This window comes from Zalophus californianus, chromosome 16, assembly GCF_009762305.2.
Source record: "Zalophus californianus isolate mZalCal1 chromosome 16, mZalCal1.pri.v2, whole genome shotgun sequence".
Taxonomy (NCBI): domain Eukaryota; kingdom Metazoa; phylum Chordata; class Mammalia; order Carnivora; family Otariidae; genus Zalophus; species Zalophus californianus.
The window spans coordinates 59,130,137-59,151,388 of NC_045610.1; the positions used below are offsets into that span (position 1 = coordinate 59,130,137).

Below are 21,252 nucleotides of genomic sequence, written 5' to 3' on the forward strand. Positions count from 1 at the left end.
CCCACCCCCCTGCCCCCCAACCCCCCAACCCCTCCCACTGCCCCGTGCGAGGGACCCTCCGCTGGGCTGCGGTGTGCTGGGTGGGGCCTGAGCCCCTGCTCCCTGCCCTGGGCCCCAGGGGCACGCGTGGCCCAGTGGCTTCTCTTCCCAGCGCTGTGGCGGGCCCTCGGTGCCCTCTGGCGGGGAGCACAGGGCAGGCCCTGGAGGTGGTCTCTCACCTTCTCCTCGATCTCGCTGGCCGTGTGCTTGGTGGTCTCCAGATTCTCTACTAAGGCTGTGTCCCCTAGGAAGTTCCCCGACGCGGCCGACAGCCGGGCCAGCAGGGAGTCTTCCAGCTCCTTCAAAACAATCTTGAATTCATTTTGGGACTTGGTGAGGTTCGCCTGTGGGAGGGACAGAGCGCCGGGAGGGGAGCTCAGCCGAGGCTCCAGCTGGGACGGGAGGAGCACCGCAAGCCTGAGAGGCCAGGGCGTGGGGACACTCTGAGCCCGTGTCTGCAGGCCACTGCACGCAGGGACCCGCAGCAAAGGCCGTGCCCGTGGGGCTGCAGTTTGGTGTGTGGCCGTCTGGGCTCCGCTGAGACTCCTCTTCCGTCAGAGAAGCGGCTGCTGGATTTGGAGTTAGGTTTGGGAGGCCACTGGGGAGGAAGAGCGGCTCCTTCTGTCACACAAAATCTGACCTGTGGGATGGGCTGGGCTCCTGGGGCCACATCGGGGTGGCAGCTGCCACATCAGGAACCTCGTGGCGACCCCAGAGGCCCGCCCTATGCCGTGTGACGGCGGGCCCCGTACCTTCAGCTGCTCTAGATCCGGGCGCTCTTTGGCCACCACGGCAGCTAAGAGCTGGTCCTCGAGCCCGTCCCTGGTGACCAGGAAGTTGATCAGGGTGCACTGGGCTTGCATCTCGGGCTTGTAGTGTGGGTTGAAGTACTTGGTGTGCAGGATGAGACGGAACTTGGGGTGGTACTCCACCTCCTTGTCGCCGATCTTAATGAACCTGGCCGTTAGGGGAGGGAGGGGTCAGAGGGGCTCAGGCAGCAGCACCAGCAGCCTGGTGCCCCACCCCCCACCCCCGGGCCTCGCCCCACCCTGAACCCTCCTCTGGTCACCGGAAAGGACTGTGTCTCTTCTTGTTCTTGTTCTTTCCTCTCTGGCCTATGGCCGGGACCTTCTAGAAGGTGCACCTGCTCTCTGGCTGGTTTGTTCTGGTTTTATAGGAGTGCTCGCTCAGCTCCCACTGCACATTCATACTCCCCTGGGAGCCGGTGCGGAAACACGCCACCTGGGCCCCACCCCAGAGCCACGAACGTCAGAAAGACACTGACGCCCCAATTCATAACACCGCTACATTCTGGAAGCTCCCCGGGGGAATCTGAGAGCAGCCAGGGCCAGAAGCTGGGTCTGCTGGTCCACTGTGGGGGAACCGCTCTTGCTGGTCAAGCTCACTTTCGGGGGCCTCTGTGTATGTAACTTTACCCCTTGGGTATCACCTCACGTCAAGCTCTTCTCAGAGGCTAGGACGTCAGCACGTTTATTGGCCACCTCTGTTCTGGGCTTCGGCATGCACCCCCTATTTTTATCAGTGGCTCAGACCAGCTCTGATGTTCCCATTTTAAAAGTTGATTTAATTTTTTTTTTTATATTAGAAAAGTAATACAGGCTCAATGCATCAACCGGTGAACGGATATGTTCACCATATTACTTTTATTAGAAAAGTAATACGGCTCAATGCATTGAACCGGTGAACCGTGAATGGAACGAGGCACACCCATCCGCTGGACTCAGCCGTAAGAACAACACGGTCCTGCCACGCTGCCGCACAGATGGGCCTTGAGCACACGGCACCCAGGGAAAGCGGCCAGACAGAAAAGGGCACACACCACGTGATTCCCTTTAAAGGACGTGTGTCCAGAGCAGGGAAATCTGTGGAGATGAGAGCACATGGGCGGGTGCCAGGGTCCGGCAGCTGGGGGCGCGGGGAGCGAGTGCGTGGTGAGTACGGGGGGCCTCCCCATGGGGCGATATTTGCACAACACTATGAGTGCACCAAGTGCCACTGCATTGTTCACCTTCAAACGGCTAATTCTGTGTAAGGTAGATTTCACCTGAATAAAAAAAGAAATAGTACTACAGGCTCAGGATTTGTAAAATGCATAACAATAGAAGAAAAGCATGACCAGTGGGGTGCCTGGGTGGCTCAGTCGGTGTCTGCCTTAGGCTCGGGTCGTGGTCTCAGGGTCCTTGGATCAAGTCCTGCATCGGCCTCCCTGCTCAGTGGGGAGTCTGCTTCTCCCTCTCCCTCTGCCCCTCCCCCTGCTTGTGCTCTCTCTCTGTGTCAAATAAATAAATAAAATCTTAAAAAAGAGAGAGAGAAAAGCATGACCATCAAGGACAGCTGTCCGCAGGCGGTCACTAATAAGGTGTTGGTGTTGCTCTTTCTGACTGGGATGCGGTCCCACAACTTCCCACCTCTCCTTGGGGACCGGCATTTTGTCGCAGACCCTGCTGCCTACCAGAACAGCATTTCCCCACACCGCCGCCCTGCGCAGAGGCCACAGGCCCCACAGAGCGTGTTCACGTGGCTCATGGGGGCCAAACTGTGAAGGTGGAACCGGAAACTCACTTTCCCTTTTTAATGGTGTTCCTGCCGAGCAGCGGGTCCAGCACAGGGTCCACGGTTTCGCCAATGTTCTCGATGAGCAAGATGTCCCCTTCAGAAATGGCCTGCTCAATGATGTCCAGGTAGCTGTGGGCACGACATGGGGCCAGGTAAGGACGCGGGCCCAGAGAGGGCACCGCTGGGTGCCCCAGAGGCAGCCCTTGGAGCGAGAAGGCACCAGAAGACAAGTGGCCGAGGGGCCAGGAGCTCCTTCCCTGCGGGGAGCTCTGGGGCATCTGCGGGCCTCTCCCCTGGGGGCCCACAGGAGCGCAGCCCCCTTATGGGGGCAGCCCCAGATGTTTTCACACCTGTGTCTGGTCCCAGGTGCCGGGGCACCAGGAAGGCACGTGGGGTGGCCTCAGTGACCACCTGTGTTGAGGAAGCTCATCCCACTAGAGACGAGAAATGAGAAAATGACTGGCGTGAAGCCTTGTGGCCGGCAGGTGGCCAGGTGGGACTTGAGCCTGGGTGAGCAGCAGGTAGTGGGGGGTGGGGGAGAGAAGAGCCCCGAGGTTAATGCTTTACTGCTGGTGCTGTCCCCCAAAACCAAATAGCAGAAAACAAATCCACCTGTGAGCCAGGATCTGTACGTAAAGACCCGCCCACCCATCTAACACCTCAGGTGTGTTTGCAAGCCCAGGGGCCCAGCCAGCCAGAGGCTGCCTTCTGGCCCCCCCCCCCCCCCCCGGCCCCACCTGCCGCCGTCACCCACCTCTTCTGCCCCAGGCGGATGGCTTTCAGTTCACTGCCATAGTTGTTTTTGATCCACTTGATTCCTTGCAGCTGGGCATCCACGATGAGGGGCCAGCGCTCCGTGTTGCACAGGATGGTGGCATTCTCAGTGGACATGCGGTCGCTGGGGAGGCCCTGGTTGTTCCAAGTGGCCACGTCTGCGTCATCCGTCAGCAGGCTCAAGGGGTCCAGACCTTCCGTGATCGGGATGGGGACCTGCCAAGAGGAAGTGCTCCGTCTTATGAGGGGCGGGTGATGTGGCCTTACTGCTCCAAGGGAAACAGCTCTCCCAAGTGACACAGCGGGGCTGTGGTTAGACCACGGATGAGCCGTGCGGTCTGGAAGACCACCACTCCCAGCGCCCTGACGGAGCGCCTTGGAACCTGCCAGGAAGGGCGTCCGCGTCGGCCAAGCTGGGCCACAGTTTAAACCCGCAGTGGCCAGAGCGTCCGCGTGTGTGACGTTTGGCTGGGTCTGCCCCCTCCCAGGGACCTCCCCAGGTTTCCTGACGGATGAATGCAACCAAACCTCTTACCTTTAACCGATTTATATAAGGGACCCAAAATTTCTCCATCAGCTCATTTCGGTATTTCTTGGTGAAGTAGCCCACGTAGGATACGAAGGCAGAAATCAGCAGGACGTCCCCGCACAGAGTGACCCCCTGGCTTTTGAAGTTCTTCACCGATTCAGCCCAGCGCACATTCTCCGACGCTAATCCCCCTACCAGCCTAAATGTGAACACGAGGTCAGTGGGGGTCAAAGGAATGATGGAGGGTCGCACCCAAAGACCAGGAAGCAGCCTCCACCTCTCAGTGCCAGGAGATTGGCGTTTCCAAATACTGCCTTCGCTCCGTGCTTCAACGTGTGGAAAGGCTTTGGGGGAAATTCTTGGGAATCACTGCATTAGGGAAGCAAAACTAACGCTTTCTGGAGGCACCTGGGGCCTGAGCTCCCCTGCCCCAGCCACCTGCGCTGATGTCACCTCTGTGCTGACCTTATCTGAATATTTCGCCCATGCTAAAGCTGCTGCCGGGACACCACTGAGCTCAGGCTTTGGCTTGTGGGAGGTCTCGGTAGAGGTGGAGTCCGGGTGGTGGCCACAGTGGCCACAGGACAACATGGCATCCAGAGGGCACCTGGCCCCACGTGGAGTGGGGACTGCAGCGTGGGCATCATGCAGCTCGGGCCACGAGCCTGAGAACTGGCCCCTGGCCCCAGATGTGACATCATCGGTCTGCGATGTTTGTAGAAAGCAGTTTGCCTCATTAGGTCCACTGAGGTCTGTGAGCATCACCCGAGGAGCCCTTGCTTCCCAGAGACCAAAAGACCACTTTGCTATTCTGGGTGGGGACGGTCCAGTCCTGCAAACCCGGGACGACGTCCACACTCTGCTGGAGGCCGCTGTCACATGGCCTGGGGATCTCCCAGGATCCCTGTGTCTCACTGACAACCTGTCAGCGGTTGCCAGCCCGCCGGGTAGGAGAACGTTCGGCCAGAAGCCATGCCCGAGGACCCACTCCACCCGCGGCTCTGTGCCAGGCTCCCGGTGCTCACTTTTTGAAACCACGAAAAGATAGCTCTGAAGCCTCGCTGTCCGCGCGTGGCTAGTGAGCACCCGAGGCGTGGATGGTCTGAATTGGGATGTGCATGGGGATTTCCAGGACTCAGAGTGGAAACGTGCACGAACCCTCTTAGCGATCCTTCTCACAGTGATCACATATTGAAATGATCACGTTTGGGGTTCAGTAAGATACATTATCAAGATTGGTTTCATCTTTGTACGGTGCCGCAGGGGCAACAGGACATTGTAGAATGATGGGTGTGGCTCGAGCCGCATTCCCCCTGGGACAGTGCTGCCCTGGAGTCCACGGGCATCGACAGACATGAAGCCCCACGCTGGTGGAGGCCCCAGAAGGGGAGCGGGTAGAGGGGAATCTGCCCGAGCGGGCCCCTGTGGACGCCGCCTCCCAGGCAGGTGTGGGCAGGTCTGGGTTGGGGGACTTCCTTGCAGCCAAAGGTCCTGGGATGTGCGGGGGACCCACCATGGAGGGCTTCCAGCTCCCAGAGGTGGAGACACTGGCCGACAGCACGTCAGCGGGTCTCCTCATGAATTTGTGCAAGCAGGGGTACTGCTGCCTCCACCCCGGGCCGTTCCTCCTCCGCCAGGGGCTGCTCTGCGGGCCCGGCCCTTCTGGGGGACTGAGAAGGCAGAAGGGGTGCCCGCGGGGCGGAGCGAGCTACCTGTTGGCCAGCGAGATCACCCTGTTCGTGGCGTCGGCCTCTTGTTGGCACTTGATCTTCTCTGCTGTTGCCTTTTCAAAGGCCGACGTGAGGTTGCTCAGGTTGGCATTGAGTTCCTGGGAAAACACGGAGAGGCCCAGCGGTGGGACGGGGTCCCCGGGGGTGGGCGATCGGTCCCTGCGGCTGCCTGGGCTCCTCGCGCTGCTGAATAATTCAGGGCAGCCCCTGCTCCATGGGGCCCCGACCCGTGGCTCTGGTGCTCTCCTTGGTGCGGGCGGGTGGGCACTTACCGCAATCTTGTTTTTGATCCGTGAGAGCTTCTCCTGCGCCTCAGCCAGCTCGGCGTTCGCCTCCTCCAGGGCCTGCCTCTTGGGGGCCACGTCGCAGTACACCTCGTAGAAGCGGACGATGTTGATGCACCAGGAGCATAGGCCCGCGGCCGCCGTGGACTTGGAGCGGATGAACTCGGGGTCGAAGGTCGGGTTGCCTTGGTAGGGCCTGCAGAGGGGACAGGGGGCGCTGGGGCGGGCTCTGCAGGGCTCCCCCACGTCTCCCCCTTGGGCCTTCAGCGCACCCCGGTCCGCAGCTCTGGCCGCTTCCCACAAGCAGTTACGAGGGGAGTGCAGTGAATTGGGGTTTTTGGGAGGGGGCTATCTTCAAGATGAAGAAAAGAATGAAACACAGAATTCTGGCCCCAGAAGTGGGATTTGGGGTGTGAGGAGAATGACCCTGTGCGCTAGACGAGGGCGGGGAATCAGCATTCCTTGTCTGGTTCCCGGAGTTTCTACAGCTCGTCCAGTTTTCATTCTCCAAAGACCCCACCCATAAGCAAGAAAACCGGGGTTCGGAGGGGCTCAGCAACTTGCCCCAAGTACCACGGACAGGAAGCAGTAGTTCTGTCTGGGGCCGGGGGTCAGGTGCTGCCCTGAGAGCTTTCCAAATGGGAGCTCCTGGAGCCTGCTCCGCCGTGGCACACATCGTCACCCCATGTCGCTCTCCCAGCATGACCCAGCTGGGGGGTGGAGGGCAGTGCTGACATGCACCCAGGACCCTCACCCCCAGAGATCCCCAGCCCACTCCACGGCGTCACCTCTGCTACCCAGGGGACCACGGCCCGGGCGTGCCGAGGAAAATTGCCCGGAGATGCGCTTTAGAAACCAGTATTTTAAAAATGACAACAAAGTCGTGAAGCATAACAAACTGCACCATCTGCAGAAAGAATTTCCAGTGCATGATTCAAGATAATGACCGAAAAGTGGTCTGAATTCAGGCTGGGAGCACGGCCCGTCATCTCCTCCCTCTGGTTTACTTCACGCTTTGTTTAGGTCGATATTAGAACGGGTTTGCCTCTTTCAGCACACGCCAGGCACGTGGGGGGTGGCCATCCAGGAGCCGGCGGATCCCTCCACTGTGCGGGCGGAGCTACAGACGCGCCAATCCATCCGCCACGGGATTGTCTGCCAGCTACAGGTCAGGCTGCTGACGTAGCAGAACATCGTTCTTTTCCCCCAGGTTAGCTAGACGGCGCCCCGACAGCCCTGTGTACGTACGGTACCATTTCAACTGCGCAGAGACCTAACCCAGCAGGGAGGCCCCTTGGCGTCTTGTCCCACGCGCACCCCACAGCAACACTGCCCACCCGCTGTGCATGTCCCTCCAGACGTGGCGCGCTTAAGGTGACAGCAACGGAAAGATGAAACCACGCCTGATGGAGCCCGAGCCAGCGGGATGATCACGGCACACACGTGTGCACCTGTGTATATGTACAGGGTGTGTGTGGTGCGTGTGCATCACCCGTGCTCGTGTGCACAACTGCTCTTGCCTCGGGGGGGGGCCACTGGTGGCGCCTCTCGTGGGCCCGCAGCTCCCAGCGTCCTGACGGCCGCGTGCAGCATTGCTAGACCCTCTCGTGTGCTGTGTGGGGAAGGGGGTGCCTAGACTTTGAGCCATGGGGCTGCCCGCCTGCCCTGATCCTTCAGGTGGGGAAGGCAGAGGGCGATGCAGCCGGGGCCATGCTTCACCTGGACACTGGACTCTGGTGCAGCCAGATCTCCCCAGGCCCGCTGCCACCCGCCGTCTCTGGGGTCCCACCTTGCTCCCCTGCCCACCCTGGTGAGCACAGGCTGCCCTTGGGAACGGGCCGCTGGCTGGGGCGGGTTGGAGAGGACCGGGGGACCGCACAGCGCCGGGACGTACCGCACTCCCGACAGAGCAAGAAGCCAACAGAAGCCCGCGGCGCAGCCCAGCCCGGACTCACTTAAATGCTGTCAGGCAGGCCTCGGGGATGTGCTCCTTGTCAAACTTTTTCAGGGAGTCCAGGAAGGTGTCCACTTTGCCCATCATGATTTTCGCAGCTTTCCAGCTCTTATCCTTGGGGATCTTGCCCCCGGGCGCGGTCAGGATCATGACAGCGGCCGTGACGTTGACCACGGCATCCGGGGGGGATCCGAAGGACTTCAGCTCTGTCAGGTTGTTCTGCAAAGGACAGGAGGCAGCTGGGAGGGGATGTAGCCCTGTGCGCCGGACCCGGAGGCCCCGTGGCGACCGTGGGAAGCTGCCGAGAGCCTGCGGCCCCCTGCACCAATGCCACGGCTTTCTCCTCCCCCTGGGGCCGGTCCTGTTTCTTTCTTTCCTGCCCTCACCTTATTCAGAGTGTCGAGAGCTTCCTGCGCGGCCAGGAGGGCTGGCTCGGCCTTGGCCAGGTCCGTTTCACAAGCCTTTTGTTTCTCTGTGACATTCTGGAAGGAAGCCACGCGGGAAAGATCAATGCGGGGGGGGGGGGGCTGCACGCAAGTGTGTGTGCACGTGTGTGTGAGTGCGTGTGTACGTGGAGCCCTGGGCAGCAGCGAGGGAGCACGGACGGGAGTGAGGAGGGTGGCCTTCCCCCCCCCCAAGCCCGGGCACAGAGGTTTGTCCCCCATGGTGCGTCCCCCATGGTGGCGGCAGGGCTGTGTCCCGTGCTCCCCTTCATGCCCCGAGGTCCCCACCCACTGCCTGGAGCCCGCCTTTCTCCTCCCTGCCACCCAACACTCAGGTTGGAAGAAGCCATGCTGGGGCCGCAGACTCGGGATTCTGGAATGGGAACCGGTCCTTCTATGCGCCCAGCTCCCAGGACTGGAGGGAAAACCTGGGGCCACGTGGACCCCACACCACTGGCTCTGAGGCCTTATGGTCTCTTGGTGCCATTGTGTAATCTGTCCAAAATGGAGCACATTGGAGGTAGAGCTCGCCCTCCCCTTAAGAAAGTGAGAGCATTTTCATGCATGCACGCATTTCCTCCTGGAGTCCCGAAGAACCCCTCTGAGCCTCGGGATGCCAAGCACAGAGACCAGCAACAACTTGGTATCTATCAATGAGGAAGAGCCTCAGTGATGAAGCCAGGAGGGGCTGGGGGGCTTTGCTGGGCTCAGAGGAGGGAAGACAGAAGGGACAGGGTCTCTGCAAAACACCGTGTGGAGGGTCCATCCAGCCGCCAACTTTACGGACAGTGTGGGGCATGATTGCAGGAACGGGCACAGAAGGTGCGGACGTGGTCAGCTTCTTCCCTGGAGCACCCGCCCCGCCAGGGGGCCATTTCCAGATGCAGGCGTTGGGGAGGGATGGGCACCCGGATGTTAACAGCTGCCTGTGGCACAGTTTGGGGTGTGGATGTGGGTCCTGGCTCAGTTCCTGACTCTGCCGCTGGCTAGCTGCCGACCACCCTGGGCCTCCGAGAGTTGGGTGTGTGGGTTACAAGGAGGAACGAGGGAGCTCCTGCCGCCCCCACCTGGCCCTCAACTTCCTCCTCCAGCACCTGGTGGCAGCGTCAGACCCCTCCTCCTAGAAACCACTTGCTACCATGCCATGCTGCATCTCAAGAGATAACAGGCAATTCCTGGAACACTCTTCATTCAAACACTCACGCAGGTGCATGTCTGGGGGCATCAGAGGCATGCAGGGAGGGGTGGGGAGAAAGCTCTTCGGCGAGGTGGCCCTCTCCCCGCCGGGGCCAGAGACATCGGCACCTCTGGGGGCTCCCGGTGCAGCGGGTCTGAGGACCAGGGCTCCAGTCCGAGGCGGGCTTCTCAACCCTTAATGTGCTCGTGGGTCACGGGCATCTTGTTAAGATGCAGACCCGAGAACCTGCATTTCTCACCAGCTCCTGGCAATGCTGCCACCGCGCCCTGGGCACTGCACTTTGAGGAGACCGGCTCCTGGATGGGCATTTCTCTAAAGGACAGCCCTCCTCTGAGCCAGAGGCCTCATGCGTGGGAGCGGGGGCTCCCGCAAGTTTGGGAGAACCTCCCAGCCTTTGCCTGGGCCTGGAGGAGGTACTGAGCGCTCAGGGGAGGGAAGCCCGGCCTGGCAAAGCCACGAGTCACAGTGCTTAGGAGCCGTGCTTGTCCGCACCTTGTTGATGACCTCCACCTTGGCCTCTTCCTCGTCGGCGATGGCTTTCTCTTTGCTGACCTTCTCAGTTTCCACGCCCACCACGTGGATGAGCTTGTCCGCATTCTCATTTTTCTGCTTGAGTTCAGCCTCCTGAATCGCCAGCGTGGCTTTTAAATCATCCACCTGGGGGAGGAGATACCCAGAGATGGGCAAGCGTGGGCCCTGGCCGCCACGCACAGGCTGGTGGGGCGGCACCAAAAGCTTGGGGCCGGGGCCAGGCTGCCCGTGGTCGTGCCGCCCGTGGTCGTGCCAGGCGGGAGGGAGTGCGGGGAAGGGGTGAGTGATAGGGTAGGCTATGCCGCCGCATTCTTGATGGTTTCTCCCACAAGGAGGCCCCTCAGTCGCTGTAACAGGACCATGTCTGGAAGGTTCATCTGGGAGAAGAGAAGCGGCCTGCTTGGCTGGGCCCCTCCCTATTCTTTTCTGCGGCATCTGTCTGGGTGGGAGCAGTCCTGCTTGGCCCCTCCCAGCTCCGTCTTCCTGGGACACCCCCTGCCATCCTCCCCACTCCACGCCCCACAGGGGTGGCCTTGACCCTTGCCACACTGCCTGTGGCGGGGGCAAGCTGACCTGGCTCTGGCTCATGGGCTTGGTCTCCCTGGGGGCAGAGGCGGGACGGCCCCAGCTGTGCGGGGTCACACCTGGGCAGGGAAGCGGGGTCGGGGCTGTTTTCCTGGCTCCCTCGGGAACCCCAGCAATGGGCAGTGAAGATGATGGGGCCGGGGCTACACGAGGGAGGGCACCTAAAGCCAAGCAGAAAACTGGATGGCAAAAGCCTTTCCATCTGGGCCCCCACAGCCTGCGAGTCATCCGGGAATGGGCGCGTGGTCACGGACGCACTAGCCCCGACGCACAAATCCCGCTGGACTTGGGCCCCCATGTAAAGCACCCAACACAATGACATCAGCATTGCCAAAGCATGTTGAACCCATTTTCTATAGTAAAACCCACACGTTCTCTGTGGTTTGAGAATGGAAGTTTCTCCAAGGTGGGAGTTCTGTTTCTCTTGCTTAGGGGAAGGTTCTGGGACCTGCTGGCAGAGCCCCTGCCTTCCCTACCTGGGACGCTGTGCTCTGCAGCTTCATCAGACCATTCTCCAGCCTCTCGATCTTGGCCACCAGCTCCATTCTCTTCTTGGCCAGCAGGTTCTGGTAAAGTTTGATCTGCTCCAGGAAGGTTTTGGGTGTGGTGTAATTGTAGCGCCTCTCCGTGGCCAAGTACAACTTGGACATCTCGTTGACTGTTGTGTGCACATAGGACATGAAGAGGCTGATGGAGGCCTTGACTTCTGGCTGCAAAGGCAAGAGGGGGCCGTTCGTTCCTGGTTCCCTGGCGGGAGGGAGCGACCCCACTCCCGTGGGGAGGAGGAGGCTGCTGGCCACTGCGATTCAGCAGGGTGGGGTTTCCCGTCCTCGCCAGGACCCCCGATGAGATGCATGCCCTCTCTCAACCTTGGCCATTCAACCCGCTTGAGGCTCAAGACAGCAGTGCCTGCAGAGGCTGTCCCGGGCACTGGTGACATTGCTCCACCCCGGACGTGGCTAAGCACCGGGGACAGGGCACAGCGTTATTCCTGTGATTCTCTCTCCCTGACTCACATGCTTGCATCCCTGGGAAAGGGCAGGGCCTGGCAGCATGTTTGAGCAACCCGGGCGATCCAGCAAGCATTTACTGTGCTGGGTCCTTGGGTTTAGCAACTCCCTTCCCACATCAGGGTCACGGCCACCACCATCGGGCCCGCCCCACTTGCCCGAGGGCTCTGCCCCAGGAACTGTCCAAGTGATACCGCCCAATTAGAGTTGATTTGGGAGTGTGTTCATCCAACGCATGCTTCTTCTTGGGCATCTACTCGCTGGCCCTCCCTGGTACCAGGAGTGGGGCCATTTCCCAATCTTAGGAGGCCGCTCTCTTGGGGGCTGGACACCCACATCTGTGCCCCCCAGTGAAACGTGGGAACTGCAGTGTTCTGGGAACGGCCCGTCCCAAACGTGGGCGCTCTAGCGATGACAAGCAGGGGCTTTTACCCATCTCTTAAACTAGGGGGAAACGTTAATTTCAGGTTTATTTTATCCTACTTCATAACCGAATATGTGTTCGCAATAAATAAAACGTGATAACCAAGTGTGATTTATTGTAGGGCTGCTCATTCCTTCCGTTGGCTGGGTCAGAGTTGAATGACCGTTTCGAGGCTGGCAATTAGCTCAAACAGCGAACCTGGGTCGTTCCCATGAAAGAAAGCCCCGGTACCCATCATACTTGTCGCGGCCTGTAATAGGGGCAGGCCAGAGGTGAGGAAGCGGCCCCGGGGCGGAGCTGTGTCGAAGCCCGGGGCAGGAGTAAGTGCAGTGCTCCCATCAGCCCTGATCAGGGACTGTGTTTAAAGCCAGCCTTGCTCAATCTGTTGGCACACTGGCGTCAACCCTCTTGACCCAGCCCTGGTGGGCAGTGGGGCCACAGGGGTGCGGCACCCCCAGCTGGTTGAAATGGGTGTCCCCTGGCCATGAAACTGACAACCAGCAGCTTATCTTTGTTTACAGTTTTGTTCACTGTGAATTATTTAGCATTAATTGAGATTTTTAAAAGTATCACATTAAGACATTACTGGTCTTGATTACTGATGTCACGCCTCCCCCTCCCCCCTCTTTTTAATTATTTATTTATTTGACAGAGGAGAGACAGCGAGAGCAGGAACACAGGCAAGGGGAAGGGAGAGGGAGAAGCAGGCCTCCCGCCGAGCAGGGAGCCCGATGCGGGGCTCGATCCCAGGACCTTGGGATCATGACCCGAGCCGAAGGCAGATGCTCAACGACTGAGCCACCCAGGCGCTCCCTCTTCCCGCCTCTTAAATTTTGCACAAGGGTGAGTCCTCACCCGGCTCACCCTTGTCCGAGCCCTGGAGGCAGAGGGTGCGGGGTCCCTCTGTCGCAGGCCGCAGACGCCCCCCGCCCCCCCGACTCTGTGAGCACCGGCTTGGGGGACGGCGGACGGGGCTGTGCCCAGTGACTCACGTGAATACCCTCGGTTTCCTCGAGGAAGCGTGCACTCACGGACACAAGGGCGTCTTCCGGCCACTCGTGGAACCAGTTGATGGCCGTGCAGTTGACGATGGCAGGGAATTTCCTTGCCCGCACGCGCAGGATGGAGCCCACGGGAGAGAAACATAGGATCACCTGGAGGCGGGACACAGGGGAGCTGCTCATGGGGCGGTGGTGCTGAGGGCCAGGCTCACGCGGGCAGAGAGCTCGATCGGGAGGAAAGCTCCCTGTTGTCTGTTTCCACATGTCTGCACAGCGCACCCCTGCTTCTGGTTTCCCTCGAAACCAGTGAACGTTCCACTGACTTCACGCCTTTCGTGAGAGATGGGGGAGTGCAGAGGGCCCCAAGCCTTCTGACGTGGGCCCCGCAAGAGGGGGAAGAGAAAGGCCAGGTGAAGGACAGAGTGGGCAGATGAGGCCCGAGGACAGGGAGGGGTACAATCCCTTCAGCAGGGCCGGTTCCCAGGGACACGGGACCTCATTCCCAGACAACCTGGGACTCCCTGGGACGCCGTGAAGACGGGGGCTCCTACCTTAAGCTGCCTGCGCACTTTCTCAATGAAGAATTTCCAGCATGCTTCCCGAGTGTCAGTCATGCCGAGGGACTTCACTTGTGGTCGCATGGAGGAGATGATGTTCTCCACCTCGTCGTCCATGAACAGCCCAGGGATCTCCCCCGAGGCCAGAAGGTCATTGATCAGCACCAGAAACTGCTCCTCGGCCACCTGGGAGTCTGTCATCAGGAACACCGAGGGGACGTTCTTCACCGCCGACTTTATGTACTGTGTGCTCAGGTCAACCTGGACCCAAGGAGGACACGCTCAGAGTCTGACAGCCACCGGGAAGGGACAGCTGGGGGTCAGCTTTGCAAGGAATGTGCAGGGTCTGTAGAATGGGGCCCGGACCTTGGGATCACCAAAGCCCACGTGTCGGTCAACCGACCAACGGACAGACAAAACGCGGTCTCTCCATAGGATGGATTACTATTCAGGCTTACACCGGAAGGACATCGTGACCCACGCTATACAACACGGCCGGGCCTGGAGGACGTGATGCCAAGTGACGTCAGCCAGGCCCCAAACGACAAATGCTGAAGGAGTCCACTCGGGTGAGGCCCCTGAGGCAGCCGGACTGGTGGGGGTGGGCGCCAGGGGCTGGGGGCGGGGGTGGGGCTAGTGTGAGCAGATGAAGGAGCTCTGGCGACTGGGGGTGGTTATGAAACACTGTGAACGTACATAACGTCACTGACCTGCATAGTTACAACAGTAAATTTTGTGTTAGGTCCGTTTTACTACCAAGAAAAGAAAAAAGAAAAAAAACACAAAACTTCAGAGACCCTAAAAGAGGTCTCGAATAAATGCACCACGGGCTCAGGTCTGGAGCTGGTCCCAGACTGAGGACCGTGCTCTGAGCAATCCCTACACTCAGTGTGAGGCCTGTCATGTCCTCGGTAGGATTTAAACAAACAGCTCAGAGAATAGCTGCATGGTCGGTGCGGGAGGAATACATGAAGGAGAACAGTAAAAAGGAAAAAAAGATAAGCTCATCACACAGCAGTACAGAGAGCTGCTGTTCCCCAGAAATGCCAGCACACACTCGCCGAGTGTGGGTTCGTGCGCAGAACGCCTGGCGCAGCCGTCCAAGGAGTGACGTGCGCATGCCGGGCTTGACGACTTGCTCTCTGTAGCGTCTGAGTTTCCCGTAAGCGCTCTGGGCCATGTCTGTGTTCCCTTGCCCACCCCCATATTCCACCTTCCTAGGCTACCGGGCCTGTCCTGGGGTCTCTGCCTGCCACCTCCCAGCACTTCCCAACCCCCCAGCATGTCCTTCCTCTCCCCAGATTCCTCGGACACCCCCATCCGCGGAGTGGCGTTCATGACATGGGTTCCTCCTGGCACTTGTGACTTGGCTGCCCTCGGCCCCCAGCCCAGTTCTGTCCCATCCTCATTTCCTGCCTGGCGGGGGCACCACCCTGCTGGTCCCTGCTGCAGGTGCGGACATCACCGTCAGCTCCGAAAGCTCAGCTCCCATTGAGAAGGAGGTCAATGATCACCTGCATCCAGGTGAATCTAGGGATCGGTGGTGATGGAGGGGGGCACAAGCTCCCGTCTCTGGCTGGGAGGTCCCTGAAGCTGCTTATTAGACTGTGGGCTGGCCCGGGGAGGGCAGGGTGTGGGGCCCCAGGCAAGCCCTGTCTCCACACAGTCCCCCTGCACAGGCAGAGCCCTCGGGGCCACCCCTAGACTCGGGCCTCTCTCTCCCACCTCATGACACTGTCCAGTCCCAGCCTTCGTGGGGTCACTGGGTTTTTCCACACCTTCCTACTGGTCACCCTGCACCACTCTCTCTGGTCCTCCAACCACCCTTCACTTGGTCCTCTCTGCTCAAACGCTTGACGGCATCTCATTTTCCGGGGACCAAGTCCAGGATTTTCCACGCGGCTCAAGCCGTCCCTCAGGGGGCGGTTCCTGACCCCTTTGCTGCTGCATCCCTAACCTCCAGTGGGCGTCCACAGATTATGCCACAGACTATATAACAAGGTCACATCACTAACAGCCCAGTGCAAGGCCCGCTAGCCCACTTTGTCTCCTTCCTTCCTTCTAAACCCACAGCAGCTGCTTCATCAGGGACAGGGAATGGTTAGCACAAAACGGCTCCGTCCGGGTATTGAGGGGACAGGCCTTGGCGTGGCTGCAGCCGATGCCTACGAGTAGAGTAACACTGCTCAGACTCAACACCCAAAACTGACCCTAAAGTGAGGAACCGGGGACAAAATCTGCACAGGGACAGAGCAAGGGACAGGATGCAGTGGTAACATTAACCCAATACAATTTGGTTAATAGACTGGAAACTTCCCAGCAGAGAAAACCCACTGAGACAATACAGCTCGGATGCAAGGGTCCTAGTTGCCCTTGAGCGCACTCGGGAAATCAGTGTGAACTTATGTGATTGGCTAAGCTGAGAGTTGATCGGGGCAGGAGGCAGCCTCTGGGAGAACCCACGTAGGGAGACCCTTCCCTTAAGGCGGGGACTTAAAAAAACACAGTTGCCAGTCCTCTGATAGAAAGAGCAGAATCCATCGGGGACAATGACAACCAGGAGCCAGATGCTGATCCAGAGGTCGCAGTCTCTGGCTCAGCCCACCTGGTGTTGCTGGCAGGGCACCGTTCCACTGTCCTTCCCGGGGCCTTGGCCAGCAGACCACCTCCTCCCGCAGAGGATCCAGGACACTGCGCCCTGGCGGGGCTCCAGATCGCCCCACTAAAGCTGCCCGCCCGCGGCTGCTGGGGGGCCCTGTGCAGTGGGGAGGGTCTCGCCGGGTCGGGCACTCTCCTGGCCCGCAGAAGCAGCCCCGGGCACCGGTGCAAAGAGAGACGTGCTCGTGGAATGTGGTCGAATCAATCTCCGCTCCAATCTGAAGCACTACGATGATTTGTTCTGGGCTAATCATGTTTGACGAGCACACAGTTCCCTGACAGAGCAAATTTTCGGGAAAAAGAAATCAATAAAAAGCCTCGGCGGCATATCTTGGGGATGGGAGACCTGTTTACGCTAATGTTTATTTAATTAACTCAAAAAGCAGCCTTCCCGAATCCAAGTTTGTCGTTAGAGACCCAGTAACAGCCCTGAATTATTTAATCTGGTGAACGGGGAGCGACTCAGAGCAGCCCTGTGACCAGGGGCAAGAACCAGGGCCTTTGCTCTTGTCTGTGCTGTCACTGCAGACCCCAGCCCAGCAGGAACGGAGACCCACACATCCTCTTGCCTTTGCCACGTGCACCTGGGCACTGCCTGAAACGTGTCCTGGCCCTTACTTTGTACGACGAGGACCTGCGGTGACGTTCACTTTCTGTGTGCCGGACATATGAGTGGTCAGAGTTTTCTCCACCCCGCCCCCCACTGCCAAGGGCGGCTTGTCAGAAAGCCACATCTCACCTTGAGGTCAGGGATCCCGTAGCCTTCTTGAGGGTGATCTGGAACACGTCCAGTGCCTGATGTAGGCGGCCAGGCGTGAGAGGCTCTGCTTGCCGCTGCCGCCCACACCCACCAGCAGGGCATTCCCACGGGGCAACTCCAGGATGCGGTTGATCCTGCAGATGTGAGCCACCGCATCTTCAAACAGCACCTGTGGAGGCCAGAGAGACACCTCAGCATCCCAGCGCACCTGGACTCAGCTCCTTCCACGGCACAGACTCTCCTCTCAGACCCGGCGGTGTTTGCTGTGAGTCACGCGCCCCAGAGCACCATTAAGGGGTTCATAATGAGAAAGGACAGGAAACCCGGGTCCCAGCCCCTTGCCCTTGCTGGCAGCTCGAACACTACTCACCAAGTTCATGACTGCGTTGACTTCATTGTAACTGTCTAGGACGTCCACTAGGAGTTTGTTCAGATGAGCCACGTTGGTTACCGAGAGGTATTTGGGCTCACCGATCCCGTGAGAAAAGTGGCAGAAGAGATTTGGTTTGGCAAATAGGAGCTCATCCCCAAGATCCTAGAAGTAAGAGGTAAGGCACTTCTGTTGTCCATCTCGGGCACAGAGGTCATAAGTGGTAGCCCTGGCACCTTGCCATAGCGGGCTCAGGATGCTATGTCTTCGTGGTCCCAAACCACTGCTGCCAGGGCTCGCTCTGCTGCCAGAAATCCCTGGTTAGGATGGTCTCATGCCCATCACATTAAGAGAAAGAAATGAATCTGCCAAGAAAGCTCAGGACATTCCAGCAGAACACATTGACCCAACCAGGCCTTTCTCTACCCCAAATGGATGGATGGAGGTCATCCCATCCTGACCTACTGAGGAGTCAATCCCTTCTCCCTCAGATGCACACTCACGTGACAGTCATTTCTTGGACCCAGTGTGGTCTCTGCCCTCTTGGAGCCTCTCTGGGCTCATCAGAGGGACTTGGCGGCTTGACTTACATCAAAGAATTTCTTGGTGGAAGCAATGGTGACCCTGCGCAATGTTTCCTGGTCTTTCTCGTCAACCATTTTGTCTCCATACACCCTCTCAGCTTCGTGCAGCCAGAGGCGGACTAGGTCAAGTGGTATTCTCAGGATCTCCACTGTGGAGAATAAGAGTCCCTGCCCCAGGCACAGGTGGTCAGCGTCTTTAGCTGCGCTATGAAGGCCAGCCAAGTGCTGTTCACAAATGAAGCAAGAGAGTGGTCACTTGGCCGGACAGTGATCTGCCAAGCCAGGGAAGCCACTGATGGCCAAGGCCATGCAAATCCTGGAGGCTGGAGGGTGTGTCACAGGGAGAGATGTAGGGGGTAGTTCTCACAAGACAGAGCCAAGGGCTTCCTTGTCTAAGGGTGTGGACAGTGGAGAAGGGACAAGGGAGTATGACCATGGCGGGGAGCCAGACATCAAAGGCCACAGAGCAGGGGTTTCTGAGCTGGGCTCCTTGCAGCAAGCTTGCCCATGTCAAGCCCTGCTCAGCCATTTACTGACCAAGTGCCCTGGACACATTCAATAGGTTCTTATTGAGGGTCTGCCGTTTTCCAGGCCCTCCCTGGGACTCCTGGATCAGAGCAACAAGGTACGCCCTGCCTTCATGGAGTCCACATTGTGATGTGGGCTATGAATGACATAAATGGGGCAGTGGGGTAGCATAGGGATGAGGAGGGGCCTCTAGAGGGCATGGCATTTGAGCTGAGCATGCCTTAACCCCCTGGAGTCTTAGATTCCCCTTCTGTAAATGGGATATAGGAGCACGTTATGTATTTTGGAGGAGAAGATGGGAGTGTAAGTGGCCAAACCTGGTGCCTGGCTCCGACTAAACAGTCAATAAATAAGAGAAAATATCATTGCTGTCATCATTACCACCATCACTGTCATCACCATCATCATCACCATCGCCATCACTACCATCATTATCATAACCATCACCGCCACCATCACTGTTATCCCCACCACCATCATCACCATCATCATCGTCACCACCACCATCACCATCATCACAATTGCCATCACTACCATCATCATCGTCATCACCACTGACATCACCATCATCATCATCATCACCATCATCACCACCACCATCACCATCACCATCATCATCATCACCATCTCCGTCACTACCATCATCATCACCACCGGCATCATCACCAGCATCATCACCACCACCACCACCATCATCATCACCATCATTGTCACCATCGCCATCATCACTATCATCATCATCACCATCACCGATATTATCACCATCATCATCATCACCACCACCATCACCACCATCACCATCATCATCATCACCGTCACCGACATTATCACCATCATCATCACCATCACATCATCATCACCATCAGCATCATTACCACCATCACTGTTATCACCACCACCACCATCACCGTCATCATCGCCACCACCATCATCACTATCATCATCACCATCGCCATCACTACCAGCATCATCATCATCACCACCGACATCATCACCAGCATCATCACCACCACCACCATCATCATCACCATCACATCATCATCATCCACCATCATCACCATCATCACATCACTCACCACACCTCACCATCATCATCATCACCATTACTATCATCACCATGATCACCATCATCAGCATCACCATCATCATCACCATCATCATCACCATCATCACCGCCACCATCATCGCCATCACCACCGTCACCGTCACCACCATCACCGTCATCACCGTCACCATCACCGTCACCACCGTCACCGTCACCACCATCACCATCACCATCACCACCATCACCGTCACCATCACCGTCACCATCATCACCATCACCACCATCAGCACCATCATCGCCATCATCACCATCACCATCATATTGCAGTCATCATCACCATCACTATTGTCAGTCCATACACACTGTTCTTTCTCTCCTGAGAGCAGCAGAGGAGGAGAGCACCTATAGATCAGGGATGTGGCCATAACAGGCTAGAAGAGCAGTACCTGGAAAATATTGGAGAGATCCCTGAGATTGAAGACATAGTGAAATTTAATGGCCGTGGGAAGAAATGTTGCAGTGACTTTCTGATGCAGGGCTGTTACAGGAAAGAGATACATCAATTCTTAGGTGCTCTTAATGGCCTCAGGAAGTGCAGAGCTTAAGGTATAGTTTCTAAGGCAAATGGACTATGAGATAGGGACAATTGAAGTAAGAATCTGCGCAGCTGTCAAGGGGGGAGGTTTGCTGCTCTACTGACATGTAAATCATTTCTGTACACTAAATTTCCTACCCCCTGCCTTCCCCTCAAGCAACTGGATTTCAGAATATCTCCTGCTGAAACATAGCATCATTTAAAAATATTGATTTGAAAGTATAAATAAAATATTTACCAGGGGAAACTATGAAGAAGCCATCAGCCCCTTAAAGCAGTAGGCTGTGCCCACAGGAGGGGGGATGAGGCTGGTCAGCTTACCCAGGGCCGAGGCCACGAGCTGGCCGCTCACCCTCTGAACCACCACGGGGACCGAGCGGAAGGCCAGGTGCTGGGCCAGGATTGTGCTGTAGATGGTGGTGAGGGCCTCCTGGCCTGGGAAGCTCACAGCAAACACACAGAAATGGCGCTGTGCAGAACAACACAACCCCCATCAGGCAGCCCGCGGGGACCAGCTTGTGGCCGGGGCTGCCTTCTGGGGGAGCAGACTCTATCCACCGCCCCTAGTGTCTTGTGGGCATGGTCAGAGTGGACAGTTGTCCTCCTTGTGCCTTACATGTGCCAAAATCCCATCAGATATCGAGCGTATCCGGAACCGCCAAATCCACACGTCATGCTCTCAAGCAAAATTTTGGTGGAGGCGAAAGAGTGTCTCAGGGCACAGGCCTGGTTTTCTATTCTAGGTCTCCATCTGCTTAGATACTTCAGAGGGGAGGTCCTGACTGGGTGGGGTCGCAGATATAATCCAGGATATCCTGTGACGTCTGAGTTTCAGATACACAGCAAGTCATTGTTTTTGGTACAAGTGTGTCCCAATATTGTACAGGACATGCTTATACTAGGCAAGTGTTTGTTGTTGATCTGAAATTCGCATTTGACTGGCCGCCCGTATTTGCATTTGCTAACTCGGTAGGCCCTATGGGGTCTGAGGGAGGGCTGGCTCACGTCTCGTTGCCCCCGGGAATTCCCTGACGCATGCATGCCGCAAGGTGAGGGAATTCTCCAGAGAACGTCGG

The 21,252-nt window shown here is 58.0% G+C and overlaps 1 protein-coding gene across 1 annotated transcript in view; it reads right to left on the reverse strand.

The window, feature by feature from the left end:
• The window catches only part of DNAH17 (dynein axonemal heavy chain 17), a 100,568-nt gene that overhangs the window by 20,732 nt on the left and 58,584 nt on the right, over positions 1-21,252 (reverse strand). The window contains 20 exon segments of the mRNA XM_035724561.1: positions 219-383; positions 792-996; positions 2,623-2,745; positions 3,371-3,606; positions 3,926-4,118; positions 5,632-5,747; positions 5,922-6,129; positions 7,889-8,106; positions 8,274-8,369; positions 10,021-10,185; positions 11,121-11,354; positions 13,071-13,232; positions 13,631-13,897; positions 17,034-17,059; positions 17,062-17,091; positions 17,094-17,223; positions 17,425-17,589; positions 18,015-18,176; positions 20,028-20,119; positions 20,498-20,645. Coding sequence (XP_035580454.1) covers positions 219-383; positions 792-996; positions 2,623-2,745; positions 3,371-3,606; positions 3,926-4,118; positions 5,632-5,747; positions 5,922-6,129; positions 7,889-8,106; positions 8,274-8,369; positions 10,021-10,185; positions 11,121-11,354; positions 13,071-13,232; positions 13,631-13,897; positions 17,034-17,059; positions 17,062-17,091; positions 17,094-17,223; positions 17,425-17,589; positions 18,015-18,176; positions 20,028-20,119; positions 20,498-20,645 — 3,141 coding nt within the window.